This window comes from Heteronotia binoei, chromosome 12 (genome assembly GCF_032191835.1).
Source record: "Heteronotia binoei isolate CCM8104 ecotype False Entrance Well chromosome 12, APGP_CSIRO_Hbin_v1, whole genome shotgun sequence".
Lineage (NCBI taxonomy): Eukaryota > Metazoa > Chordata > Lepidosauria > Squamata > Gekkonidae > Heteronotia > Heteronotia binoei.
Genome location: NC_083234.1, coordinates 34,956,805 through 34,980,870, shown reverse-complemented (window position 1 = coordinate 34,980,870; position 24,066 = coordinate 34,956,805). Strand labels below are relative to the sequence as shown.

Sequence of the window (24,066 nt, the reverse complement as noted above, 5' to 3'; positions counted from 1 at the left end):
CAAAGCACATCACCACTTCCTCCTGTTCAATCCTTTCCCCCCCCTTTTGGAGTGGTACCGGAGGAACTAAGAAAAGCACGTAGTCTGCTCTTTCTTGTTTTATATATAAAAAGATTTACTTCCTTTTCACTTTACACCCAGTGATGTTGCTTCATTTAAAAAAAGGTACACATAAACACACAGGTTTATATACAATGTCTTTCAAGGCTCCCAAGGTGGGCTCCGCCGCCCGTCAACCTCCGTCTCCACGTGATAAAGAACGTCTGCCAGAGTGTGCTCTACCACGGCGACCCAACCCATGTCGCTGATCTGCAAGGGGGGGAGAAAAAGAGGTTATACACTTCAGCTTCCTACTGCAAGGAGCAAGAAGATGAGGCCGGAAGTTGGGATCCCAAAAAACTTCCATCAGCAGAGGAGTCTTCCACCGCAGTAAAGTATCTCCTCTAGTGGTACAGCTCTGTAGGACCCCGAGCTGAGTTGAGATGAGCAAGTTCACCTCTAGGAAAACTCCAAGGGAAGTCTAGAAACATATATATGTGGGTTGGCTTAAGTCTCTCTCTCCCACCCACCTGACCTTCACCATCCTGTGCCAACAAACGCCAAATGACTGCATTTAGAGTTAAAGCAGAAAATGTTACCATTCTGAGCCTGCTTCGGCGGGGAGGGCAGGATATAAATCATATCAAAATAAATAACTAAAATAAAATACACACACTCAGCTGTGGCACCCTTGTTTTTGTGCATTCCATGAACACATGTAGCCCCAAGAGTGATCTTGGAGCCCCCCTCATTATTAGCTAGCTGGGGGAGAACTTGGGACTGTGGCTGTCAGCAAGAGAATTTAACCCAATACAGTTGGCAGGAGAGAGCAACCAGGAGTGCAAGACAGATGACATTGTGCAGGCCAGGGGAACTAATGAGAACTAATGAACCGGATTCACATCCAATGTTGCTCGCTTTGCCCAGTGGCTGCACTCTCTCTGCCTCTCCTTCCCTTTTTAGCCTTTGCTTAGGGTCAAACAGATAAAATGACAGGAGATCTGTGACTGGCTCTTCCTAGCATATTTGAAAGCTAAGTTTCAAGCAACCAGGTCCCTGAGACAAATCGCGGCCATGTGGGGAAGGGACAGTCCATTTAACCCTTCCAAGCCCTGTATTATTTCACCTATCAAAACCAGTCTTGGAAGGAAAAAGATGGGCAAACAGCTGGTGCCTTGTTTATCGTTCCAAAGCTAATAGGAGAGAAGACCAGTTTGGAAAGCTTTATCCTTCCAAAACTAATAGGGGGAAAACAGAACCAGTTTGGACTGGGTGAAAGGGTCATGTCCCATCAAGGCCCTGCATGCCTGAAAGGAAGCTAGGAAGACCAAGATATTCTTCTTGTCCACTTTGACCATTATTTCAGTCTTCTAGGAATGGCTGGTTTGGACTGCAACTATTTTAGGAATCTACTTCAAGGCTGACATCAGACAGAGAAATAGTTTGGGTTTCCCTGAGATAACTAAAGAAGATATTGGTGAAATGGATAAAAGTAAGACCCCGCCCAGCTCTGCAGTGCCTGACATCAAAAGCTAGATTCTTTACACAATCAAAAGCTATATAGATTCTTTACACAATTTTCAAAAAAGAGGGATGCAGAGTGTCTCCAGCAGCAATTTCACATCGGCTATAGCTCAGTATGTGGCTTCTTGCGTGACATTCTGACATCTAAAGCTGGCATTCCCTTCCACACTTGCCTCTGTTGGCAGAAGGTAACACCTAAAGGAGGAGGGTGAAAAGTATGGAATTGTTTTGAACTTGGTGCATTTGCACCGGCAGGACTCTGAGCGAGATGCTTCTGAGGCAGAACTTCTAACTTCTAGGGGAGGGATGGTGGCTCAGTGGCAGAGCATCTGCTTGGGAAGCAGAAGGTCCCAGGTTCAATCCCCGGCATCTCCAAAAGAGGGTCCAGGCAAAAACCTCAGCTTGAGACCCTGGAGAGCCGCTGCCAGTCTGAGAAGACAATACTGACTTTGATGGACCAAGTGTCTGATTCAGTATAAGGCAGCTTCATATGTTCATATGTTCTAACTGCTGTGGGATTTTAAGGGCCTAGTTCTTTCATGCTCCTCCTGCATCGCCTTGCTCACTGCTTCAGAAGGTCCACCCACCCTTAGGAACAATGCGAGAGTGGGGGAGAGAATAAAAAGGGGAACAGCAAAATCCTAATTGACACATGAAATACTTTCATGCAGAACCCTGCATGGAAACAAATGAACTGCAGAATACAGAATCTAGCATTTGCTGTGTAATCTGGGAACCCAAATTTGTATTTATAATAAAGAGAACATGTTTCCAGTCCTTATGAGAATTCTTAGAAATTAGTCATGTCAGGAACAGGGTTGCCCGGTGTGAAATGTTCATGGGAAACCTATTATTGCTCCACACTTACCGGGCGGTAAGAGATGTCTCTTGGAGGGTATTTGAAGTAAGGCCCGAAGTTTATAGAAACCTACAAAAAGAGGAGGGGGGAAAGTCCATATGTGATTGTTTTAGCAGATAAGCACTTCACATACACCACTGTCATCCTTGCAAAAACCCTGCACGGTGGACTAGTGTTACAATTCCCATAATACAGGTGAGGAGGGAAGGAGAAATCAGAGCAGGCGACTTTGCCTTAGACCACCTGGGAAGTCTGTGGCCAAGGAGAGATTTGAACCAGCGACTTCTCAGACCGCAGCTCATTCTCTCTGCCACTATGCGGCGCCAGCTCACTGCTTAAAAAGGACAAGGATAATCCCAAACATTTTAGCAAGCCAGCAGGGCGCACATGAATGGCTAGTAAAAGAACAATGATAACATCACTCCACTGAGCAAAGCCTGAAGCCTTCCTCTGCAGCCTAAAGAAGCTTATTCCAACTTAAGTGGCTCCTCCTCCAACAGAAGAGCTACTCATGTAAGTGACAGGCCCAGAGCATTCAGGCAGCAGTCCTTACACATATCTGTCAGGTAGGCCAGAAGTAGTAGCTCTATACTGCAGATGGGAGAGCAGAGAGAACCGCTTGCTTGTGTTCATGGCAGAGATGAGATGCAAACAAGGAGATTTCTCTGATTTGCAGCTCAGTCACTAAACCACAACACTGCACCAACTGTTTGTATGGTATTCTTCTTTTCTAAGAACAGGGGGAACAAATCTGCTGTGTCGCAGAAGTCTAAACTGCAGTGAGAAGTGAAATCCAGCTTCATGCAGTGTTCCAGTGCTCCTGCATTTCCTTGAGAGTCATCCCTCAACATCCCTGGGACTATAAAAATACTGATTAAGTTGCTGACACGTGCACAGTGAGTTCCATCCTCTAAGCCAAGGAAGCCCAGAGAAACTGCACTGGTGCCTCTGGGGCAATTTAAGAATTCTGAGAACAGGTTATGGGTACCACAATTAAATGGCTGCTGTGGGAGCTGGGTCCAGCCACAGCATGTAGGGAAGTTCCAAGTCAAGCATCATCATATGATGGAAGCAGCATTTCGCAAAAAGCTGCTTCAGGCAGACACAAAGCAGGATGCAGCCTGTGCTGCTATGAAAGTCCTTCTACTCTAGAGAAGTGGAAGAAAGCCAGAAGTAGCTCTTTGCTTTGGGGAAGAAGCAAGTGGGCACCAGGCAACGGTTGGCACCAAGGCAGGGATCACTGTTCTAGAAACAGGAGAAAAGGGGCTTGCTGGGGTACTGAGAAGGATTCATGTAAGTTCCCTCATTCTGCAGTCTTTTGCAGTGGGACAGACATTAACATGGTTGTAAAGGGCAGGGGGAAGAGGGAAACACAGCACCTGCAGGAACACAACTGGATGCACAATGAGTGAACAAATGTGTACCCCCACCAGCTCATGTGCCACCAACAAAACCTTGTTTTAAGAAACAGGCTCCAAAGCTCTTCATTTCCAGTTCCAAAATGATCACTGGAACTTGCTTTATACCAGCTCAGCCCCCTGGTTCACCTTTGCCCCAAAATAATCTACTCTGATTTGCAGCAATTTCAAGCAAGGAAAAGGCTTTCCCAAGATCCTCCTCTTGGAGACGCTGGGAGCGGGGATGGGGAGTCAAACCTGGGGCCTTTTGCATTCCAAGTGAGCACTTCACCCCTGAACCGCAGCCCTTCCTCAGATGTGCAAGAGCACCCAATTGCTTTTTTTACCTACCGTGCAGCCTTTGTACAAAGAGACAGCAGGGAAATAAACGCCTTCAAAGATATCTTTGTATGCAACTCCTTGGCTGGCACCGTTTTTATAGAAAATTATCTGAAAGAGATAGCAGGCAGTCACCACGAGGAGCAGCGAAGCACTGCGACCTTTTACCCTGACATCCACCCAGCTCAGCTCCTTTCCTCTGAGCTTGTTGCGTCTTAGGGAGCACGCTCAGGCTGCAGGTCTTCATGGTACCCAGCAAGTATCCTTCGCTTCAAGTGAAGGCTAGCAAGCAGGTGCCCCAGAAGCCAATGACGCACAAAACCTCGCCTCCTGCATTCCACAGAGTGCAAAACACGTTCTTTCAAGCTAAAGGGGATGATGGTTACAGGGCAAAAGGGGGTGAGAAGCTGCTGTAGCGCTTGCTGATAGCAGCCATTTGCAACTTGGGGATGGAGAACTGTAGGAAAGCAGCTGCTGGCCTGTCACAGCCAGGCTGAGTGTTTGTCCCTCTCCTGCACAGGTTGTTTATGGCAGCATAAAGTAAGAGCTGGAGAGTTACGGCCTCAAGCCAACAGGAAGATCTTCTGACGATGAGAAAGATTTCCATATTTAAAAGTTCCCCCCAATTCTGTTTTTTGTTTTTATAGTACTGTACATTATTTTGTTGTGTTACCTAAATTAGACACTTTATACCCCCTCTTTAATCCCCAGTGGGGATCCAGAGCAGCTTGCATCTCCTCTTCTTCACTGCATCCTCAAAACAAGGTAAGTTAGGCTGTGAGGTAAATTAAGCTGAGGGTGTGTAACTGGCCCAACATCACCCAGACATCATGGCAGAGTGGGAAGATTCAAATCTAGGTCTCTCAGATCCTAGCCCAGGGGTGGCCAAACTTGCTTAATGTAAAAGCTGCATAAAGGTCAGCTGTTTGAGAGCCATGAGGAAGGAAGGAAGGAAGGAAGGAAGGAAGGAAGGAAGGAAGGAAGGAAGGAAGGAAGGAAGGAAGGAAGGAAGGAAGGAAGGAAGGAAGGAAGGAAGGAAGGAAGGAAGGAAGGAAGGAAGGAAGGAAGGAAGGAAGGAAGGAAGGAAGGAAGGAAGGAAGGAAGGAAGGAAGATGGGGAGGGGAAGGGAGCGAGGTATGTAAAGAAAGCAACTTTAAATGCATTTTCCAAGCTGCTGGCTTGGCTTGGAGAAGTGCTTTAAAGAGAGAACTACTTTCTTCAAGCTGGCCGAAAGGGCAGTGGAGGCTTTGAGAGCCACACAATGTATGTGAAAGAGCCACACGTGGCTCCCAAGCTGAAGTTTGGCCACTCCTGTCCTAGCCCAGTGCTCTATTACCCAACACTGGCTCAGTGCCTTGGGCTCCCATATAGAAAAAAATAAAATGGAGCTCACTTGCTTCAGGCTGCAACTGTTCTGGCATCCCACACCCTCCACAGGATTCTCAGCTTTTAAGCTGCCCGCTGGAAGTGAAATAAACTTTTCTGCCATCAGAGTTACGTTCAGCTACATAATGGCAAATCCTTTCCTGTATTGCTTTGCATGACCTACAGCTTTCATCGATCCAGCAAACCACTGGGTCCCATTCCTGACTGCAAGGAGACAGAAGATTGGGTCCAGGCAGTTTTTTCACTCAGTCCCCCTCCACACCTCAGCCCCATCCCAAGTGAGAGCCAGCGCAGTGCTGAGATCAGAAGGCTGGACTAGGACCTAGCAGAACCAGGTTCAGATTACCCATGCTGCCATGGAAACCTACCAAGAGACCTTGAGCCAGTCACACCCTCTCAGCCTATCTGACCCTCAGAGGGTTGTGGTGAAGAAATACTTGAGAAGGGAAGAATGTTATAAGCTCTGGGTCCCCATTGGAGAAAAAAGTGGGGTATAAATCACAAAACAAAACATGTCCTTGTACATTTGTCCCATGAATCTCTGCGGAGCCCAAGTGCAGGGTCAAAAAGGATGCTGCCTTTCTTCCTCATCCACAGAAAAGCCAGTTGGATCCAACCCACAAATAGGAGCTGTTCATTCCATGGCCCATAACAGGAAAGCAAAACAGTGTCCAGGGTGCTCACTCATCAGACTATGCTCATTCTATTTCCCCACACAGTGGCTGCTGTTAGCAGGAGATGTCCCCCATTAGGAAACACCAATGGGAGCTGGCCAGAGGCTCCACAGACTTAGTGCAGTTTGCTGGCTGTGTATATCAGCATTTTCTTTCTGAAGCACAACTTACTTGGCTTCCGGTGGCTTGCTTTAAACTCTTCTCTGCTTTATCCACAAAGTCCTTCTCTTCAAAGTACAAGTAGCTTTTGAATTTGATCAGTGCCTGAAGAGGGGGAAAAGTGGAGAGTGATAGGCAGTTTGCCGGTGCACAAAACATCTCACCAACACGGTCAGAATGAATGCAGATGCAACGCAGGTGAAATTCTAATTCATGCATGAAGAACAGCTTCCAGTTTATGTTCAAAACAAACCCCAATGCCTGAGCTAAAACCAGGACAGGATAGGAATTCACAGACCACAAGTGTCTCGACAGCCATCAGCCTAGACAGCTGAACAGAGCCTTGATGTTCAGAGGCTGTATACCTCTGAGTATCAGTTGCTGGAGGGGGTGAATTTCTGGAGCATCTGTTTGTCCATATCTGGGGGGGTCCCTTCTGGGGCATCTCTTTGCTCATGCATGTGTGTATGTGTGTGTGTGTGTGTGCGCGCATGCAGAGGGTGCTGGCGGCTGGACCAGGATGCTGAACTAGATGGGACCTCAAGTCTGATTCAGCAGGGCTCTTATATTTTTAAGCGATGTCAATGCGCAGGGCAGGGGTGGCCAAACTTGCTTAACATAAGAGCCACATAGAATAAATATCAGGTGTTTGAGAGCCGCAAGACATGAATGTTAGGTGTTTGAGGAGCTGCAAGACAAGGAAGGAAGGGGTGGAAAGAAAGCAAACAGATGGGGGGAGGGAAAGGTGAAAAGAAAGCAACTTTAACTTTAAATGCACTCTCTAAGCTGTTGGCTGGCTTGGTGAAGTGATTTTCCAAGCTGGCTGATGGAGCAATGGGGGCTTTGGGAGCCACACAGTATGTGTGAAAGAGCCACATGTGGCTCCCGAGCCACAGTTTGACCAACCCTGGACCAGGGTAAGGCAACAGAGCAAGGGCAGTCCTCAAAGGCAGTGGAATCACTCAGGTTCTTTGCACAGACAGGCCTGGGCAACTTCTGCGTGTTGCTACCTGCATCATAGAATCCAAATCCTGGAGTGGATGGCCATTTCCTGAGAGTTACAATTTTCAAAACAAGTTTGTAGTCCTCACGCAAAGTTGCGTTTCTTTTTGCCAGCTGCAGCTGTTACTTCCTTGGTACACCATTTGGTTCTTTGCTAACACAGAGTACTTCTCAGCCAAGATATGTTGTGCTGAGCAGTCAAAGCATGGACTGAACATCTGTCACTTTTCCTTACTCTTTAGAAGCCTACTAAAGCACCACTGAGACCACCGATTTTAAGAAGTCAACAAAGGAACTGATGTGACGCTCAGAAGGACAGCCCTGCTCAGTTCTTCTTGATACTGCACAGAAGAAACAAGCCAGCTGCATTAAGATATCGTGATGCAGTTCTCATTAGTGAATCCCGGCAGCCAAGAACATGGCTTGGTTGCTCTGTTTGTACATCCCCTCCCTTCACACACACAAGCAGAGATGCAGCCTTCCTGGTTTGGGAACTCTTCGGGTTCATTTGCCGTGACGTCTGAATGGAGGGGGTCTGAACAAACAGGATTTTGTTTCCTCCTCACAAATGAAGATTCCAAGCTGGGAATACACCACAGCTTAGAATCCCCATTTGTGGGGAGGACTCAAACTCCCATTTGCCTTGGGGCCTACATTTAGATGTCCTGACAAACAGAAGTTTGACTGAAGGCTTCTGGAACTGGGACGCTTTGTATCATGCTCTCCTTTGAAGCAAAAAAAGAACACCTGAGCCTAGCAAAGAAGCTGCATTTGTGCCTGTCACAAACAGAAGTTTGTGGTGACATTTGAATGCAGCCACCATCCAGGAGGATGTCACCTTACCTTATCTTTATAGGTATCCGGCAGGGATTTGGCAGTTTCTGTGTCTTCGGGAAGGCTAATGTAAAAACCAAGTACATCGCCTTGCCCATAGCTGGATGAATAATGTTTGCCAATAGACTGGTGGAACTTGGTGCCTTTTTTACTCCGCCACGAGTAGCTGAACTTGTCATACCCCAGGGGAGCCTGCAGATTTCCTGAAGAGAAACAGAAGTCGTCAGATAGAACCCATAATCTTTGCGTTTGTGCCATCTACCTGGAGCATCCAGATGATTCCTAGAAGTAAGACCTGCTGCCCTTTTCAACATTTTCATTCCTTATTGGCAGGTGCTGTGAGGATAAAAATGGAGGGGGAATGACATTGTAAGCTGCTTTGGGTGCCCGCTGGGGAGAAAAGTGGAGCATAAATATCTGTAGAAAAAAGTTTAGAAGGCAAATATTTCCAGCTACCTGTGACTTGAAGGAATGCAAGCTCCTTGCTCATCTGCAACCCTCTTAATACACACTGATCACAGAGATCACAGCTGGGATGCAGGGAAAGTCAATTCAGGAAGGCTAAACCTTGTTTAGGGAATCATGAATGCAAATGAGGCCAACGTACCTAGTGGCTGAGACCACCCAAGCCTGGCAGCTGTTTCCGCAGGCATCTCATCCACAGAGATCTCAAAATACCAGGCTCCCTTCCGTACCCCGTGCGAGGCTCGAACCATGGAGTAGCCTTTCTCTCCAATGACTGTCAGCCTGTCATCTGAAATCTTCAGCTGAGGAGCTACATTTGTAGGAGGGGGAGAGGAAACGGGACGTTGAGTCTTTCCCATGTCTACGCCCCCAACCATAAAACAACTGAAGCAACCAAGGATTACAATTTTAAGCCTTTAGGGCTGCTCCCCCCTCCACCCCCGATTAATGAAAGTCAATTACCTGTATGAATTCTAGTCAGTTGACTATATTGGGACATGTTTGTGAATGTATAAGGCAATTGTCAATGCATTTGTGCATTGCTGGAGGCATCATCTTAGAAGCAACTGTGTTTCTGCCTCCTTCCTCTTTGCATGCATAGGGCCTAGCAATGGCCAAAGGCATGCACCCTTTGGCAAGAGACAAAGGGCTACTGGGCTCAGAGCCTGCAGCCACTGAGCAAGCTGGACAATAGATTCAGAACCTGCCTAGGATGTGAGGGGTTTTTTTTGTGGTATTATCATATTTTGCTTATTTAAATTATTATTTAAAATAGCCACTTTTGTGAGCCACTCTGAACTTCCACCAAAGAGAAAAGCAGAGCAATAAATTACTTAGATCTAGTTTCACCAGAAATCACCACTTCTCGTGAAGTCTATGCCTGCCAGTGCCAGAAGAAATCCAGAAGAAGTACTATACCTCTATCGTGCAGCGCTAGAAGCACTCGCTCATATAGACAAGCTCGGTAGAGGTCTCCAGGAATAGGCTTGCCTGCCCAGCAATCCAGCTCCAGCTTCTCCGGGTCAGGTGCATGGGGGTCAGGCTCAGCCAAAATGTAACGGTATCCATCTTTGTTAAAGGGGTGTTCCAGTGGGTAGCCATGAGGCGGGAGGCGCTGAGCGGAGAACAAGGGGTCACTGGATCACAGAGAAAGGAATGTTAAGCGAGACACAAGTCTCCAAGATAGGAAAGGGTTTTAGTCAGCCAACATCATGAATGTCAAGTTCTAACCTTAGAACTTGCATCACTCAATGCACTGCTCTGCAAGTCACTCCAGCCCACGGCAGGAGGGTCACAAAGGTACCATGGCAAGTCAACACAGGTGCATATCAGAACGCACTACATGAAGAGAGTCCCACACAGCCATGAAAACCTGAAGACAGATGCTAACCATGGCAGCGATCACCACTTTCTCCAAAAGGTATACAGCACTTTAATTGACATCAGCCCTCATTGTAATTCCCTGACCTGGATAGTCCAGGCTAGCCCAGTCTCACTGGATCACAGCTGCTTAGCAGGGTCAGCTCTGGTTAGCTATCTGGAGACCACCAAGGAGGCCCAGGTGACAATGCCAAGGTGGACAATGGCAAACCACCCCCGAATGCCTCTTGCTTTGAAAACCCTATGGGTTGCCATAAGTCGGCTACAACTTGGTGGCACTTTCTACCCCATCATCCATAGTAATGGCGTAGCACAGGTGGATCACTGTTATCAAATAAATACTGAAGCTATTGTGAATTAGTGACTGCCCGGCTTTTCAGCATTTGGTCCATCAACAGGATTACATCAATCCACTCACTGCAAAACCTCAAATGTCCTGAAGTTCCTGAAGGGAAAGAAGTCTTTTTCTTAAATTTGATATTAAATTGTACAATAACTGTTGGCTTTAGACACCAACTGGAGTAATTTCATCCCACCCAGTCATTTGAGACATAACGTAATTGAAACATCTCTGTGGTGTGAAGGGCTGTAAGACCTTCAAGCACCCCAACTATACCGTTTCATCTTGTATCCAGCAAAACCCCCATGTTTAAGGAAGATTTCCACTTGCAATTCTGTCTCCCTGCCTATATCCCTTTACATTTGTTTTAAGTCAGCTCTTGCAGAACCTTGTCCAAATATTCCACAAGGAAAAAATAGTCTGCATCATTTTAAACAAGTCTGTAAGCAAGCGCACTTATGGAAAAATGTTTGTACACTATCGATTACTGAATGGCGAAAAACAGCCACTAAATTTTGTATGATGTGCAAAATAGCATCTAATATTAATCTGAAATAGGTTCCTGTACATCTAATTTTGACTCAGTCTGGTTTCCCTTTATTACTTATATTTCTGATCTTGACAACCCTTCACGTTATTCAGTTTAGCAAAAACAATAATTCTAATCTAAGTAAAGAGCTGCTTTTGTCGGCACTGTTTTATATCCATAAACTCTCTCCTTCCTGCAGTTTACTCAACATGTAATTCCCGACTCCTTAACAAATATAATAAAAACAAAAAAAAATGTTATCAGCATTTTAAGATTCTGTAAATCTTCGAGATAATGATTTGTAAAAATCTTGGTGTTTCAATATCATGCTTACATATAACCCTCCAACCTGTGTCTACACATTGTCTCCCACTACTTCAAGCAGATATCATGTTGTTGTTGTATTATAAAAACTACTTGGGGAAAAAGTCTGTAAAGAGTTGCATGAAAGTTAATGGATGTCATAAGAAAAATCTGTAGGATCGTTTCAAGGAGGGTACAGATTAGCAAGCCCTGATGCAGATGGTCCAGGCTAGCCTGATCTTGTCAGATTTTGGAAGCCAAGTGGATTTGGGCTAGCCCTGGAAGACCACCGAGAAAGAAGGGTCATTGCACAGAGGCAGGCAATGGCAAACCTCTCTCTGTCTGCAATGGCAAGGTCTGCCTCTTGCCTTGAAACCTCAAAGGGGTTCCCATAAATCAGCCGTGACTTGATGGCATTTCCCACCCCCACCCCCGGATGAACATGTAATCCTCACATCAGATTTACATTTGTTTTTAAAATGGAATATCAAGTTATCTATGCATAGTTTGTTGCCATTACAAGAAACGTTTGCTTGCCTTTGCTCTATGACTTTACCTCCTGGTTTTCTTGGCCGTTCCTGTGGTCCCTCCATCTTGCTGCTTGCGTTTTGCTCCTCTTCCTTTCCCGCTACTCCCTGCAACAATACCCCCTTGGGAAGAAAAGTACCCACAGATCACTCGGCATTACAGAGGGGCAAAGGGAATCTGCTCAAAATTCCCTGGATGCATTTGAATCTCAACAAAACCAGATTGTCTCCAAGGCAGAAAGCAAAACTGCTGCCTAACCGTTTGCATTCAGCTCCTTTCTGGGCCTGTATTATCATTCAGCAACAGGTTTAGTACTGAAATGATACTTGGATTGAAAAAGAGTAATATTAGTAATAATAATACAGGCCCTTATCACAACACAGCAAGTGCAAGTAGAAATATCTTGACCTCACTGGCGTTCACTAATTGGAAGGAGAGTCTTTGTAATCTCTTTCATGGAAATTTGAAACACAAGAAGACAAGACAGAAGCCAATTTGACAGGGGAGCAGGGAGAATCAAGAGGTTTCAAATTAGACGCTCGCTCATTTTAACACCAGGCAGAAGGCTTTAAAAAAACACACCAGACACACAATTTCTGCATCAGCTGTAAGCACCCAAAGACAACAAAAACAGAGAGGAAAAACCAGAAGCATAAGATGTTTCTCTGCAGTGCCAGCAAATTGCCATTTTGGTGGTATCAAGAATTCAGGAATCTTCTCTCTGCTTCTTCCCCCACTGGTTTGTTGATTTAGTGGCCTTGGAGGTATATGGGCAGCTGTTAAAAACCACTACCTTTTACCACAGGATGGTGCAGGAGAGTGTGGGGCATCTCTGGGAAGAAGGGAAATGGCTCAGGCAATAAGAACCAGAAGTCATGAAAACCCACCTATACTTTATTCTTTTTTTAAGTAAGGAAAAGTTCAGACTTCAAACAACCCTACATACTGGTTATCTGTGGAAGCCTCCTCAAGATGCTGATACATTGCACAGAAATACTTTTGAGACAGCGGCTGCTTTCGTCCATAGGCTTTTATCAAGCTTGCAAGTGCCCACATCAAGCATGATACACACATTAAAGGAGGATGCCAGCAGCTCCAAAAAGTCACTATCATACCTGGATTTGATGGGTTACATGCAGGGGACATGAACCCTGTGCAGGAACCTGACCCCTTAATACAAGCATCCTGTCCACAGAGAAGTCAAAAAAAGCATCTGAGGAAAGTTCTGATTCCCTTTAGGTGACCAAGGGGAGACCTAGGGAAGACTTACTCTGGCCTGGCTGATTTGGATTAAAGAGCGTGCTGCTACATGGGTATTGTGACAACAGTAGCAGGCATACACGGTTTCTTGCTTTCAAGCAATACAGAGTTGAGAGCTTTGCTGTGCTGCAGACAAACACCTTTAGCACCAACCTAGGATACCACAACTACAAGTGTAGCAAGCTTGGACATTATTAACAATCCTATAGCAGAGTAAGGAATGAGGCTTTGGAAGGTTAATGTCATATTCTGCACAACCATGAATCAATTTGAATGGTGCTTATTCAAGATCAGATTTTTTAATACATACATATATATATATATATATATATATATATATATATATATATATATATATATATATATATATATATATATATGTAAAAAATATTCCCTTTTGCAATTTGATAATGCCACATCTCAACGTGAACTCAGGCAACCAATTTTGACCCACACTGCAAGTGTGATACAGATGGATCTGACAATCCGCAGTTTTAAAAGCACAGGAGGGACATTCCAAATTTATCATCAATTTCATGTCCTGCTATTTCCCCACAGAGCTCCTCAGTCAGAGCAGTATATATTGGGGGAAGTGCAACCCCTGTAAGGCAGATGCAGCTTGAGAGAGAAGGCCACCCAGAGAAATTTCATATTTAGCCAGGGATTTAAATCCAGGACACACACACTCCCATTTAAGGTTCACGCCTCATCCTTACATACTATACATTACAGGAGCTCGGGCTGACAGTTCATGGGAAATCTCACCAGGGACTGCAGAAGAATACACCCACCAAGAGGTTTAAAAACTGGTTGCCTAAATCCAGCCTCTGTATTAGCACATACTTGGTTTTAATTGTTTAAACACCCTCCAAGGCATTGTAATTTTCCATGTCCCAATTTTTGCATGCCTTCTCTTATTCCTTTGGGACCCTCAATCATTATGGCTCAGAGGGAGAGGAGCAGCATTTCCATACCGCACCATAATCTCATAAGGAAGGATATCATTGCTCCATTTCAAAGATGAGGAACTGAGGCTAATGAACCACATATCTGCCACCCCCAAACAGAAGTTAGGAGAATGAATGAAGCTGACAAAAAGGATTTTAGTGACCCATGAAAGGCAGAATATGATGGTTCTAAAGAGTTGTCAAAACTTCTCATTCAAGTGGAATTAAGATTTGTTAAAAGTGTTACTCCCATGGTTTTTAAGGAGAGGTACTTTAGATTAATTATCTTGAGCTTCTAAGACAGTGGGTTGTATCCTATCAGCTTTTCTAATGGAGAAAGAGGGGCTCAGTTAGCACTAAAATGGCTAGGATTGTGGAGTCCAGATGGAGAAAAAGTTCCATTGAATGAATGCTTCAGTGGGGAGAGGAGGTCAGGTAAGGCAGAGGACAAGCTGAGCTGTTAGGATACAACACCATTTGGCAAAATAAAAAATAAAGCTTTTCAAACCACAAAATTGAAAATGTAAGAATCTGAAAAGTAGAATATTCACCTCCCAAAGAGGCTCCACCTGCAAGAACAGAAGTTGCACCATGTAGTTGTTGTTTTAAATGAGATCAATGAAAAGACACTACCAGTATGAAAAGAAGATAAAATGACTAGCCGCAAGAAACACATCAGTTTAGCTCAATAGCCTTCAACAGTTCTAAACCTTGGACCAACTGAACAAGGTGACCTGCCAAGTATGTGATAGGAAGTTCTGTACTATTAGTCACATGACAGGAAAGGGAGGAGCCAAAATTCTGACACTGCTGGTTTAAAGGCCAGGATGATAAGCAGCAGACCAAGAGCCAAGAACTGGCAATCCTAGCCAAGTACTGGAAGATGTACTACATAAGGGAAAAAGTCAAGTGTCAAAGCTACCAAGTAATCTCCCCCAAATACTGAGTGGCCTCGCCTCAAAAGGCTTCCGTCAGTGACTGTGCAAAAAGAGGCTGAAGGCACGGAGCTTGCTTTCTACACACACACACACAAGCTGCATGTTGTTCCAAAACGCAGCTAAAAATGGTAGCTTGCAACCTAGCAGGTGGGTCTCTGAGACACACAAACTGAAAACCACTCGATTTAGATGGAAACATCTCATCCAGATCTGCTTTTTAAATACCATCCATTAGGAAGTTCTCCTACACAGGTCCTTGCTGGAGCCACAAGAAAGTGGCCAGAACACCAATGTTCTTCCCTTCCCCCCAGTTACACAGGAAATAAGAAATCACTCCCCCAGCAGTGTTTTTAGAAACATCTCCACAAGGCAAAGCGGAGATTTATTTGGGGTGACTGATCTATGTGACCAACGAAGGTGCCTGTTCCTGTTAACATTTCTGGAGTGGGTGCAAAATGTTGTGTAGAACCTTCCTCCCATGCAAAGAGTCTCCCATTAGTGAAATGCAACTCTTCTGCTGCAGCGAGGGTACCTTGCACTGAAGGAAAGCTCTGTGGTTAGCAGAGCAGAACCTTGGATCCAGCCCCATGTTGTAGATAAATATTCCGCCAGCTAGACATACTCAGTTCAGAAATATCAGCCAAAGGAAATTCCCCAACTCCTCCTCCAGGCAAAAATAAAGCTTCACTGACGAGTGATTCCCACCAATCACAGCATGCGTACAGGAGGCATTCATTTGTTTGATATTATTGAGTTCCTAGAATACTTCAGTAAGATGTTTTTAAAAGTACCTTAAAGTTGGATTCAGACCTTGATCTTGGTTCTCAAAGGTCCACTTTAGCCCACACAAGAGCACCTTTGGATCCAATTTCACAGTTTGAATCCAGTTTTTTAAAAATAAAAAAATAACGTGGCAAAAAAGAGAGATTTATGTTCCGTTGCATTTTCAGGCTGTCTCAAGATTAATTTAAAAACTAAATGAGTTCCCTGAGATCGGAAAAAAAAGTAAATAGCTGTGTCCCATAGTAAGACTAAAAAACATAAGAATTTAATCTCTCATCAGATTTCCTTGTTTAGAAAGAAAAACAACAAACTTGCCATTTAGATTCCCACTTGTTGATACTGTGCTGCTTTGTTTCTGGTTATCGTATGCAGGCCCAATATTAGCAAGGTCCTAAAAAAGAAGCAAACATACACTTAATAAAAAAATAATAATTCCAAAGTGGGCACAAATAAAACCATAAGCATCTATGAATGTCGTTTCTTGAGAAGTTGTCTCATCACTACCAAGTGTTTAGTAAGCATCCTTAACTGAATTTTCAAAACTTTCAAGGCATCCCAAGGCTTTTAGTGAGCAAATACATACACACACCTTTGTTATGCTCTGCAGTCTTTAACTGATAAAAGTCCTAATCAGTCCTCTCCTAACTGACCTCCGCTTAATGTATCATGAAAGTAACTCACCTGAAATCAATTGCAAATAATAATTTTAGCATATTATGGAAATATTTTTCCATTAATAACTTTCCTCGATGTACCGTGAAGGGGCATGCCAAGTGGACGTACCTGGTCTAGGAGTCCAAATTTGGGGTAATCTTCCTCTGGGTCTTTGCTCCCTGGGTCTGGATGTTCTTTCACCAAAAACACGTCCCTTTCTTTACACTGCCATAGAACATTTAAACAGTATCAGAAGCCTGTGGCACATTCAGAAATACTTAAAAGGTGAACGGTAGTTTGGAAGAGGTCATGGATCAGTAGGACAGCATCACTTTTGCATGCAAAGGGTTCTAGGTGTGATCTCTAGCACCTCCCAGATCAGCTAGTGGATGATGCAGAAGACTGCTAGAGACTGTGGAGAGCTGCTGCCAATCTGTGCAGACAATACTGATCCTAATGAACCAGAAGGTCTGATTCAGTATAAGGCAGCTTCATGTGTTCAAGGAACCAGGTTCAATCCCCAGCATCTCTGGTTATAAGGATCAGATAATGTTAATGACCCCTGAGACTATGGAGAGCCCCTGCCAATCAAAACTAACATCTACAGGATGGATCAGTGCTATAACCTGATACAAGGCAGGTTTGCATGTTTAGATGTAACTCGGATTCTTTAAAACACACGGACACACACGGAAGAAATTTGGAGTTTTTTCCATATCAGTTTTGTTCTTCAGAACTTCCAGCACTTACCATTGTTTTCACAATATTATTTGGCCATGTCATTTTTCCCGGTCTCTGCCTCGTTGTCATACATTCCCAGTACTTATCAATAAATGGTATAATATCCTGTTGGAAACCAAAGGGAAACAATGACAAGTTTTCCTAAAGAACAAATGCTTTCAGTAAGTTTCATGATCTCCACCACACAAATTATAGTGCTAGCCTTTTCCATGAGAAACAAGACATTACACAAGAGCAGCTTAAATGACAAGGGCTGCATCCAGACAATCACAATCAACTGTGATTAACAAACTGCAATCGGATACAAATCCCAGTTAGTTGTGATGTCTAGCTGCAGAACACTTAACAAATCAGGACTTCTTTTGTGCCAAAACAGGACATGAAATAAGGGTCTGTAGTTGGTTTGCCAGCCACAGATCATCCTAACTGTGGTTTGTTGCAACAAACCTGGATCCTCCTATCGATTTACTGAACAGCTGCATCTCCTTCTAGCTGCCTGACATCCTCCCTATATGGCCTATTCTTCCCTGGTGGGAGAGTGGCAAAAAGTCAACAACCCAGGGTTACATGCAATCTGGGATTTGTTACTTCTGTCTGGTAAACCAACAAGAGTTTGTTATACAGAACTATGCTTTAAGTATGTCATCTGAATGCAGCTATGGTCTAAACTCACTGACAATAAACAAACATGGAAAGTTATTGTGGGAGGAATTGCTTATGGATGAAAAGTATAACCTGCTTTTTTCCTATGTAAATGCCATGGTTAGCACCCAAAGTCTTTTAACAATAAAAATCAGTGCTTGGTATAACATGCAAAAAAAGGTCAGGGCTTCTCTCTATATATTTTTAAAAGTTAGTTTTTAAAAAAAGAATGGAAAAAATGGACACAGTTTGCAGTAGTCAGAATGCAAAGAGAGTTGAGCCGGTGATCCCAATGAATCTGCTAATGAGTTGCTACCAGAGCCATCCTAAGTGGAGTTACAGCCTTCTAAGCCCACCAACTTCAAAGAGCTTAGAACAGTGTAACTCTGCTTAGGATGGCACTGTCAGACCTTCTAGGTAATCAGTTGTGAAGAGGCAGCTGCACTAGTCTGCCAAAAAACCAAAAAGAGAACAGGAGCCTTGTGGCACTCTTGCACCTGACAAAACAGGCTTTAACATTCTAAAAGTTAATTTTGCTGCAAGTGTCAGCTAGCACTCTGGATTGCATTGGTATATAAATCATTCTTCCTTGGATTATTTTTTAAAAAGACCAGATTTTCTTTCCATCCAGAAAATGTTGCATCAGTCAATACCAAGCATTTTGTACATTCAGAGATGGAGAAGAGACAGAGTGGATCCTGTACCTTGTCTTTGGAGAACATTGTCTTTGGGTGTTCATCTTGGGTCCTTGACTGCCAAGTTAAATTGGCCAGGGCACTAAGACACATTTCCTTTAGATCTTAAAATAAAACAAGAGTGTGAGAAAACACAGCTTTAGGACCTAACAACTGTGATCACTCTTAAGCTAAACAAATCTACTTCCAAAAAGTTAAAGTCAGGCTAGTCTGCAGTGTGATGAACAGGTTAGAGTGCTAGACAAGGGGTGAGGAGACACAAATTCGAATTCCTGCAGTCATGAACCTCCCTGAGTGACTCTGCACCAGTAACTCTCCCATAGCCTAGCATATATCCAAGAGATGAAGACAAAAATGGAGGAGGGAAGACCCATATATGCTGTTCCAAGCCCCTTGGAGGCATGACAGGATAACGTGTTATCAACAGTGTTCTCTCTAAGCTGAGTTAGTGTGAGCTAGCTCACAGATTTTTGGTCTCCGGTTCACACATTTTTGCTTTAGCTCAGGAAAGATAGCCCCAGAACACACTAATTTATGCAGTAGCTCACAACTTTAATGCCAGCAGCTCATAAAGTAGAATTTTTGCTCACAAAACTCCATGGCTTAGAGGGAACACTAATTATCAATAACCTCCCCTCCGCACACACACATACACTTCCTCAGTATTTCTTCCCTTACTTACTTGCTTGTTTTCTTAAGAAATATGTATTTCCACTATGATGGCAAATGTTGCAATGAAAACTGTAGTTGGTCATAAAAGGCAGGCAGGATCTGGAGAAGAACAATTTATTTTTATTTTTTCACAATAAGCAGTTTGAACTCTCTTGAGATGAAACAAAAATGTGGGGGAATGCCTTCCTATCCCTGCATGCTCCCATCAACTTGAATGAAATGGAGCTACTAACAAAAAAGATTAACACACAGCTCTAAAGAAAAACCAATGGAAGCCCCTTCTCCCCACCCCCAGCAATTTATAACTACTCTTGAAAGTCAGGTTCTAAAATACAGCTGGGTTAGATATTCTTGGTGTGAGACCAAGAATCCCCGACTGCACAGAGAATCTGGGGATTCTTGGTCTCACACCAAAGCTTGGCTTGCTACTTTTTGGTTGAAACCTCTAATTCTGCATTTGATACACTGAGGATGGGCCTGCGAGACCCTGTCTCAAAACACAAGGCTGGACTAGACAGCTTCTTGGTCCCTTCCTCCTTCCCTTGTGGGTGGGTCGAATGGTCTCCAAAATGGGGGGAGGCTATTTTTTAAATACACACATGCTTTCAAAGCCTTTTTTGGAAAGAGGGAGCAACCACCACCAATCACTTCACCTTTCAAGTCCAGTGAATTTAACAGTTCTGCTCTCTACGCTCACATTTCAGGCAGACCCATCCCTTTGCGCTGCAATATGAGTCAGCGAAATAATACTGGCCTGGCTTGCCTGCCTGTGCTAAGTCAGCAAGAGCCAAGGCTGAAAAGGCTTCAGGGGATTATCAGCCAAGTAAACAGAAGCCCACATTTTTCACGGAAAATGCAAGATCAATGTCAAACATGCAAAGGCTGCCAGCCCTGAGCAACAGACTCTGCTGTGATCCCATCTGAAACAGCTGGATCTTCCCTTGGAGTGAGGCAGTTAAGGATTGCAGCCTTGCAGAGCTCTGCTCAGCACAAATGGTTTTTATTATTGTTTACATGGCTCTGTGTGTGCTGGGCTGCTACACAAACAACCAGAGCAGCAAGGTCCTGGCCACAGGAATTTTAACACGCCTCACTGAATGTTTTACAAAAAAATGTCCTAAACATATAAGGCTTTCGTAGACTCTGTGATGATCTTACAAAGGTATTAATGGTAGCTGAAAGACAGCCAAGAGAGAATTCTAATCCTGTAGAAGATGATGATGGATTTATATTCTGCTCTCCACTCTGAATCTCAAGAGTGGCTCACAATCTCCTTTATCTTCCTCCCCCCAGAACAGACACCCTGTGAGGTAGGTGGGGTTGAGAGAGCTCTCCCACAAGCTGCCCTTTCAAGGACAACTCTGAGAAAGCTATGGCTGACTCAAGGCCATTCCAGCAGCTGCAAGTGGAAGAGTGGGGAACCAAACCCAGTTCATAAGAGTCTGCGAACTTAACCACTATACCAAACTGGCTCTCAAGACCAGCAAGATTTCCAGGGTATAAGCTTTTGGAATTCCTGAAGGAAGCATTGACTTTCAGCTTATATCCTGGAAATCTTGCAGGTCTTTACGGTGCCACTGGAATCGAATCTAACTCTTCTTCTGCAAACCAACATGGCTTCCCACCTGAAACTATCTTTGAAGGACTACTTTGTTTTGCATGACCCAACCTAGCCTGCATCCTTTCTCCACCTTCAGAGGTCCAGTGAGTGACACAAAGGCCTTTGCAGTGGCTGAATTAAGGAATGCCATCTCCATACAGATTTGTGAAATGTCAACATTATTTTCACTTTGCTACTGGAGGGGGTTGGGGAGACGACCTTTTTCATCATCCAAAGCACTCAGAGGTAGGACTCTGAAATTCTAAATAGCTGGACTTTAAAAATACACCACATAATATTTCCTGCAAAACTCAACAAAGCAGAATTAAGGATTCTAATTGAATATTTTTGGTACTGATCTACGACTTTGATTCGTCAACAGAACTTTAAGTTTCTGAAAGCTTTACACAGAGACAGGGACCCCAGCAGTACAAAAGCTGCAAGCAGGAAAAGTGAGAGGGAGGAAATGAAGACCACAACCTCACATTTCTTTTTTTCTATATATTAAAGTACCACTGATTTCAAGCAGGTAGAATCAAATTGTAAGCTCACACTGCCCTCTTCTGGCAATATTTATGCAAATATATTGAGACAATGGGCCAAAATAGATAAGGGCAGGAAGACCTACAAGAAATTTCTTATGCATTCTTATTTGCAAAGTGCAGCTTCATGGCCCCTTATTCTGGATAACAGCCACAGCACGGGATAGTGGTGGCAGCTAGAACTTCCCACCTATGCTCTTTTCCCAACCTCATATGGTCTACTGGAGTTACCATCTATTTTGCTGGGAAGAGGAAGGAACATACCGTTCCATATGTTCATCCATATGCCATCTGTACATTTCCAATCTTCAAAGGGCAAACATGAGGCTAAGATCAAGAAAACTGAGTGGTTGAGAAGGGCTAAATCCCTCACTCCCATCCCAACCTGTGCTACACCCAAGATCAAAAACGGACAGGGGACTACAGTTGCTATTTACCAACAACTATGCTCAGAACATCCATTTGAGGGCCTCTGAGCATCTCATGCATTCTTCAGCTAAGGGCTTTTCTTCCATCCAAGAAAATCTTCCCTTGGAGGAAGTCTCCAAATTTGGCTCAGTGGGATGGAAGGATATATACCATTATCATTTAAAACGTTCTCTTGAAATTGCTTCTCTAACTATCTGGGAACAAAGACGACGACAATGGAGAAAGACATGCAGCCACTACGTACGTCGTATCAATGCCAAACGTTTCTGCAGTGAACCACTTGGTGCAAATTCCACACTGCAGCTCAATTTCTCCCAGCTGCCGTCCATTCTCTTCATCAACCGAGCCGGTCTGTGCATCCAAAACTTCAGAGTTGTCCCCAACACCTTCCTGCAATAACAAAAGCACAGCTGCATAAAAAGAAAGACCAAGAACCCACAATGCACAAAGTGTAACATCACATCAGGAGAGCCTGTGGTTTGAATTGGTTAAAGGGCTGGGCCAGGATCAGGGAGGCCAAGAGTCATACTCTGACTCAGCTATGAAGCTGACTGGGCATGCTAGCCCAGCCTTGTTCATAAGTTAAAGTGAACACATACAAACTATGTACAGTGTTCCCTTGATTGTTATTTGTGTGTTCAGTAATTATTACAACACATTCTAGTAGAAATACTACTGAACAAGTGATAAAAACTGTACGTTTCTCCAGAGTTTGACCCCCAGTTTCATTCGAAAAGCAAAACCATGCTGGCTATTTCTTACAAACTGATGTACACAGATGCAGGCAGGATGTATGTGTGTTCTCTGTAACATGCGAACAGCACCCAGTTGCTCAACCTAATTACATCACTGGAATCATGAAGAGAACCTAGCACACCACAATCATAATGAAGAAAGGGTATGATGGATGAATTTGGAACACAAATTATTGTAATATGAGTAATTATGTAACCTGAATTTTGCAAAAACAGGAAAACTCTTTCAAAAGATTCATCCAATAAGCATCAATCACACTACAATCAGCCATCTAATCCATAGCAAACGGACTTCCCCAGCCAACCCAGAAAAGAACCTTTGTATCCTGGCATCAAACAGCTGGGGACAACTCTTAGAATTAATTGTGGAGTTTTCTAATTCCTCTTCCTACCCTCCTCATGAATAGGTTATAAAAACAAAGCACCTGCAGCATCCCAGCAGAGCATCACTGATCCACCTACCAATGCATCCTTCCCATTGGATGATTCAGTCTCCAAGGCAGCACTGGCATCCGCCAGGGATGCATCCCCACTGAAAGGCATAGAAAATCATAATCAGAAGGAATTACATCACACTTATAACGTTACTGCATGTTACATGCATTTAGGAGTAAGAAGGGACTCTGCTTTTTCAAAGGAACTCCATTCTTTATCCCAAGTGCTGGAGGAAAAGCAGTGCTAACAACTGGGAACGCAAGGCCCTTCTAGCATGAATACTAAGTAGGACTGAGCAAAAGAAGGTTGTGATGGGTGCAAGGAGGGACGTTTCTGGATAGAAGAGAAACAAAAAGAAGGCCAATGGCATTTTAAAGACCAATAGAGTTACTACAGAGAAGCTTCCACAGGCAACAAGCTATGTATTTCTGCATGAAATGCATCTTCCTTTCACAGTGCAGGGGACTGAGAGATTTCTGGGGAAAGCATTGTAAAGAGCAGGGCCACAACTTACAAGGGGTTCTGCAGACTTATGTGCAAAGCTCGGGTGTACCAACAGCATCCCCCCAAAACACCAAACAAAAAAACAAAGGACCCTGGAGGGGGCGGGGGGATCTTGTGGCACGTTAAAGAATGTGACAGAACATTTCATACACTAGAAATGCCTGAACCAAAACTCCATCGCTAGACAGAAAAACAGAACGGAAACAGCTGGGCCAGGCATTACAACCAGACGTTCAGCATGTATCATTTATATGCAAATCAGAAAACCGATATAAAAAAGCGAAGGGGTAGAAAGAGCAAAAGAATGACTGAGAGCAAGGCGGCGAAAGAAAGGCAGACCCGATTGGCTAGCAGGTCAGCACTCCGGCCAATAAGAGACAGGGTCGAGAGTTCTGACCAATGAGAAATGGATTTGAGCGTTCTGACCAATAGGAGCAACCGGCGGGAGTGTGGCTGCGCCGAGCCAATGAGAGCGAAGATACCGTTCTCTCTTCTTGTTCCTTTGTCCAAGCCTTACCCAGTCTCCGAGTCACCAGTTCCTTGCTCCGCAGGCCCTGAGATTTCCCCGGCTGTTGTCTCTGGAGCCTCCGGTGGAGTAGTCTCCCCTTCACCCCCTTCTTCGGCAGCAGGAGTTGTACCTCCCGCTGCCGCCATCTTCCGCCCAAACACAGTTCTCGCGAGAGTTACCGCTTGAGCTCTCGCGAGCTGTTG

The 24,066-nt window shown here is 44.3% G+C and overlaps 1 protein-coding gene across 2 annotated transcripts; it reads right to left on the bottom strand.

Moving 5' to 3' along the window:
* Nucleotides 1-90: 90 nt before the first annotated feature.
* ASH2L (ASH2 like, histone lysine methyltransferase complex subunit) lies at nucleotides 91-24,066 on the bottom strand. 2 transcript variants are annotated; one of them, XM_060250855.1, is made up of 17 exons: nucleotides 23,873-24,066; nucleotides 22,879-22,948; nucleotides 21,906-22,051; nucleotides 19,101-19,189; nucleotides 18,428-18,522; nucleotides 17,091-17,186; nucleotides 16,470-16,565; nucleotides 16,002-16,077; nucleotides 14,517-14,534; nucleotides 11,787-11,880; nucleotides 9,597-9,814; nucleotides 8,821-8,988; nucleotides 8,223-8,416; nucleotides 6,390-6,482; nucleotides 4,171-4,269; nucleotides 2,432-2,491; nucleotides 91-309 (listed from the first exon to the last, which is right to left on the bottom strand). In XM_060250855.1, the coding sequence occupies exons 1-17, from the start codon at nucleotides 24,007-24,009 to the stop codon at nucleotides 202-204; spliced, it is 1,857 nt and encodes a 618-aa protein (XP_060106838.1). In that variant the 5' UTR covers nucleotides 24,010-24,066; the 3' UTR covers nucleotides 91-201. The 2 variants fall into 2 exon arrangements, with proteins under 2 accessions (XP_060106838.1, XP_060106839.1); XM_060250856.1 differs by lacking the exon at nucleotides 14,517-14,534.

What these genes read in the sequence shown, in the direction of transcription:
- ASH2L (XM_060250855.1), bottom strand. Translation starts at nt 24,009, where the DNA reads ATGGCGGCAGCGGGAGGTACAACTCCTGCTGCCGAAGAAGGGGGTGAA. An exon ending in TTTCTTAAGAAAACAAGCAA is followed by an intron (nt 18,523 to 19,100) that starts GTAAGTAAGGGA and finishes TTTTATTTTAAG; the next exon opens with ATCTAAAGGAAATGTGTCTT. An exon ending in ATAATATTGTGAAAACAATG is followed by an intron (nt 16,566 to 17,090) that starts GTAAGTGCTGGA and finishes GTTCTATGGCAG; the next exon opens with TGTAAAGAAAGGGACGTGTT.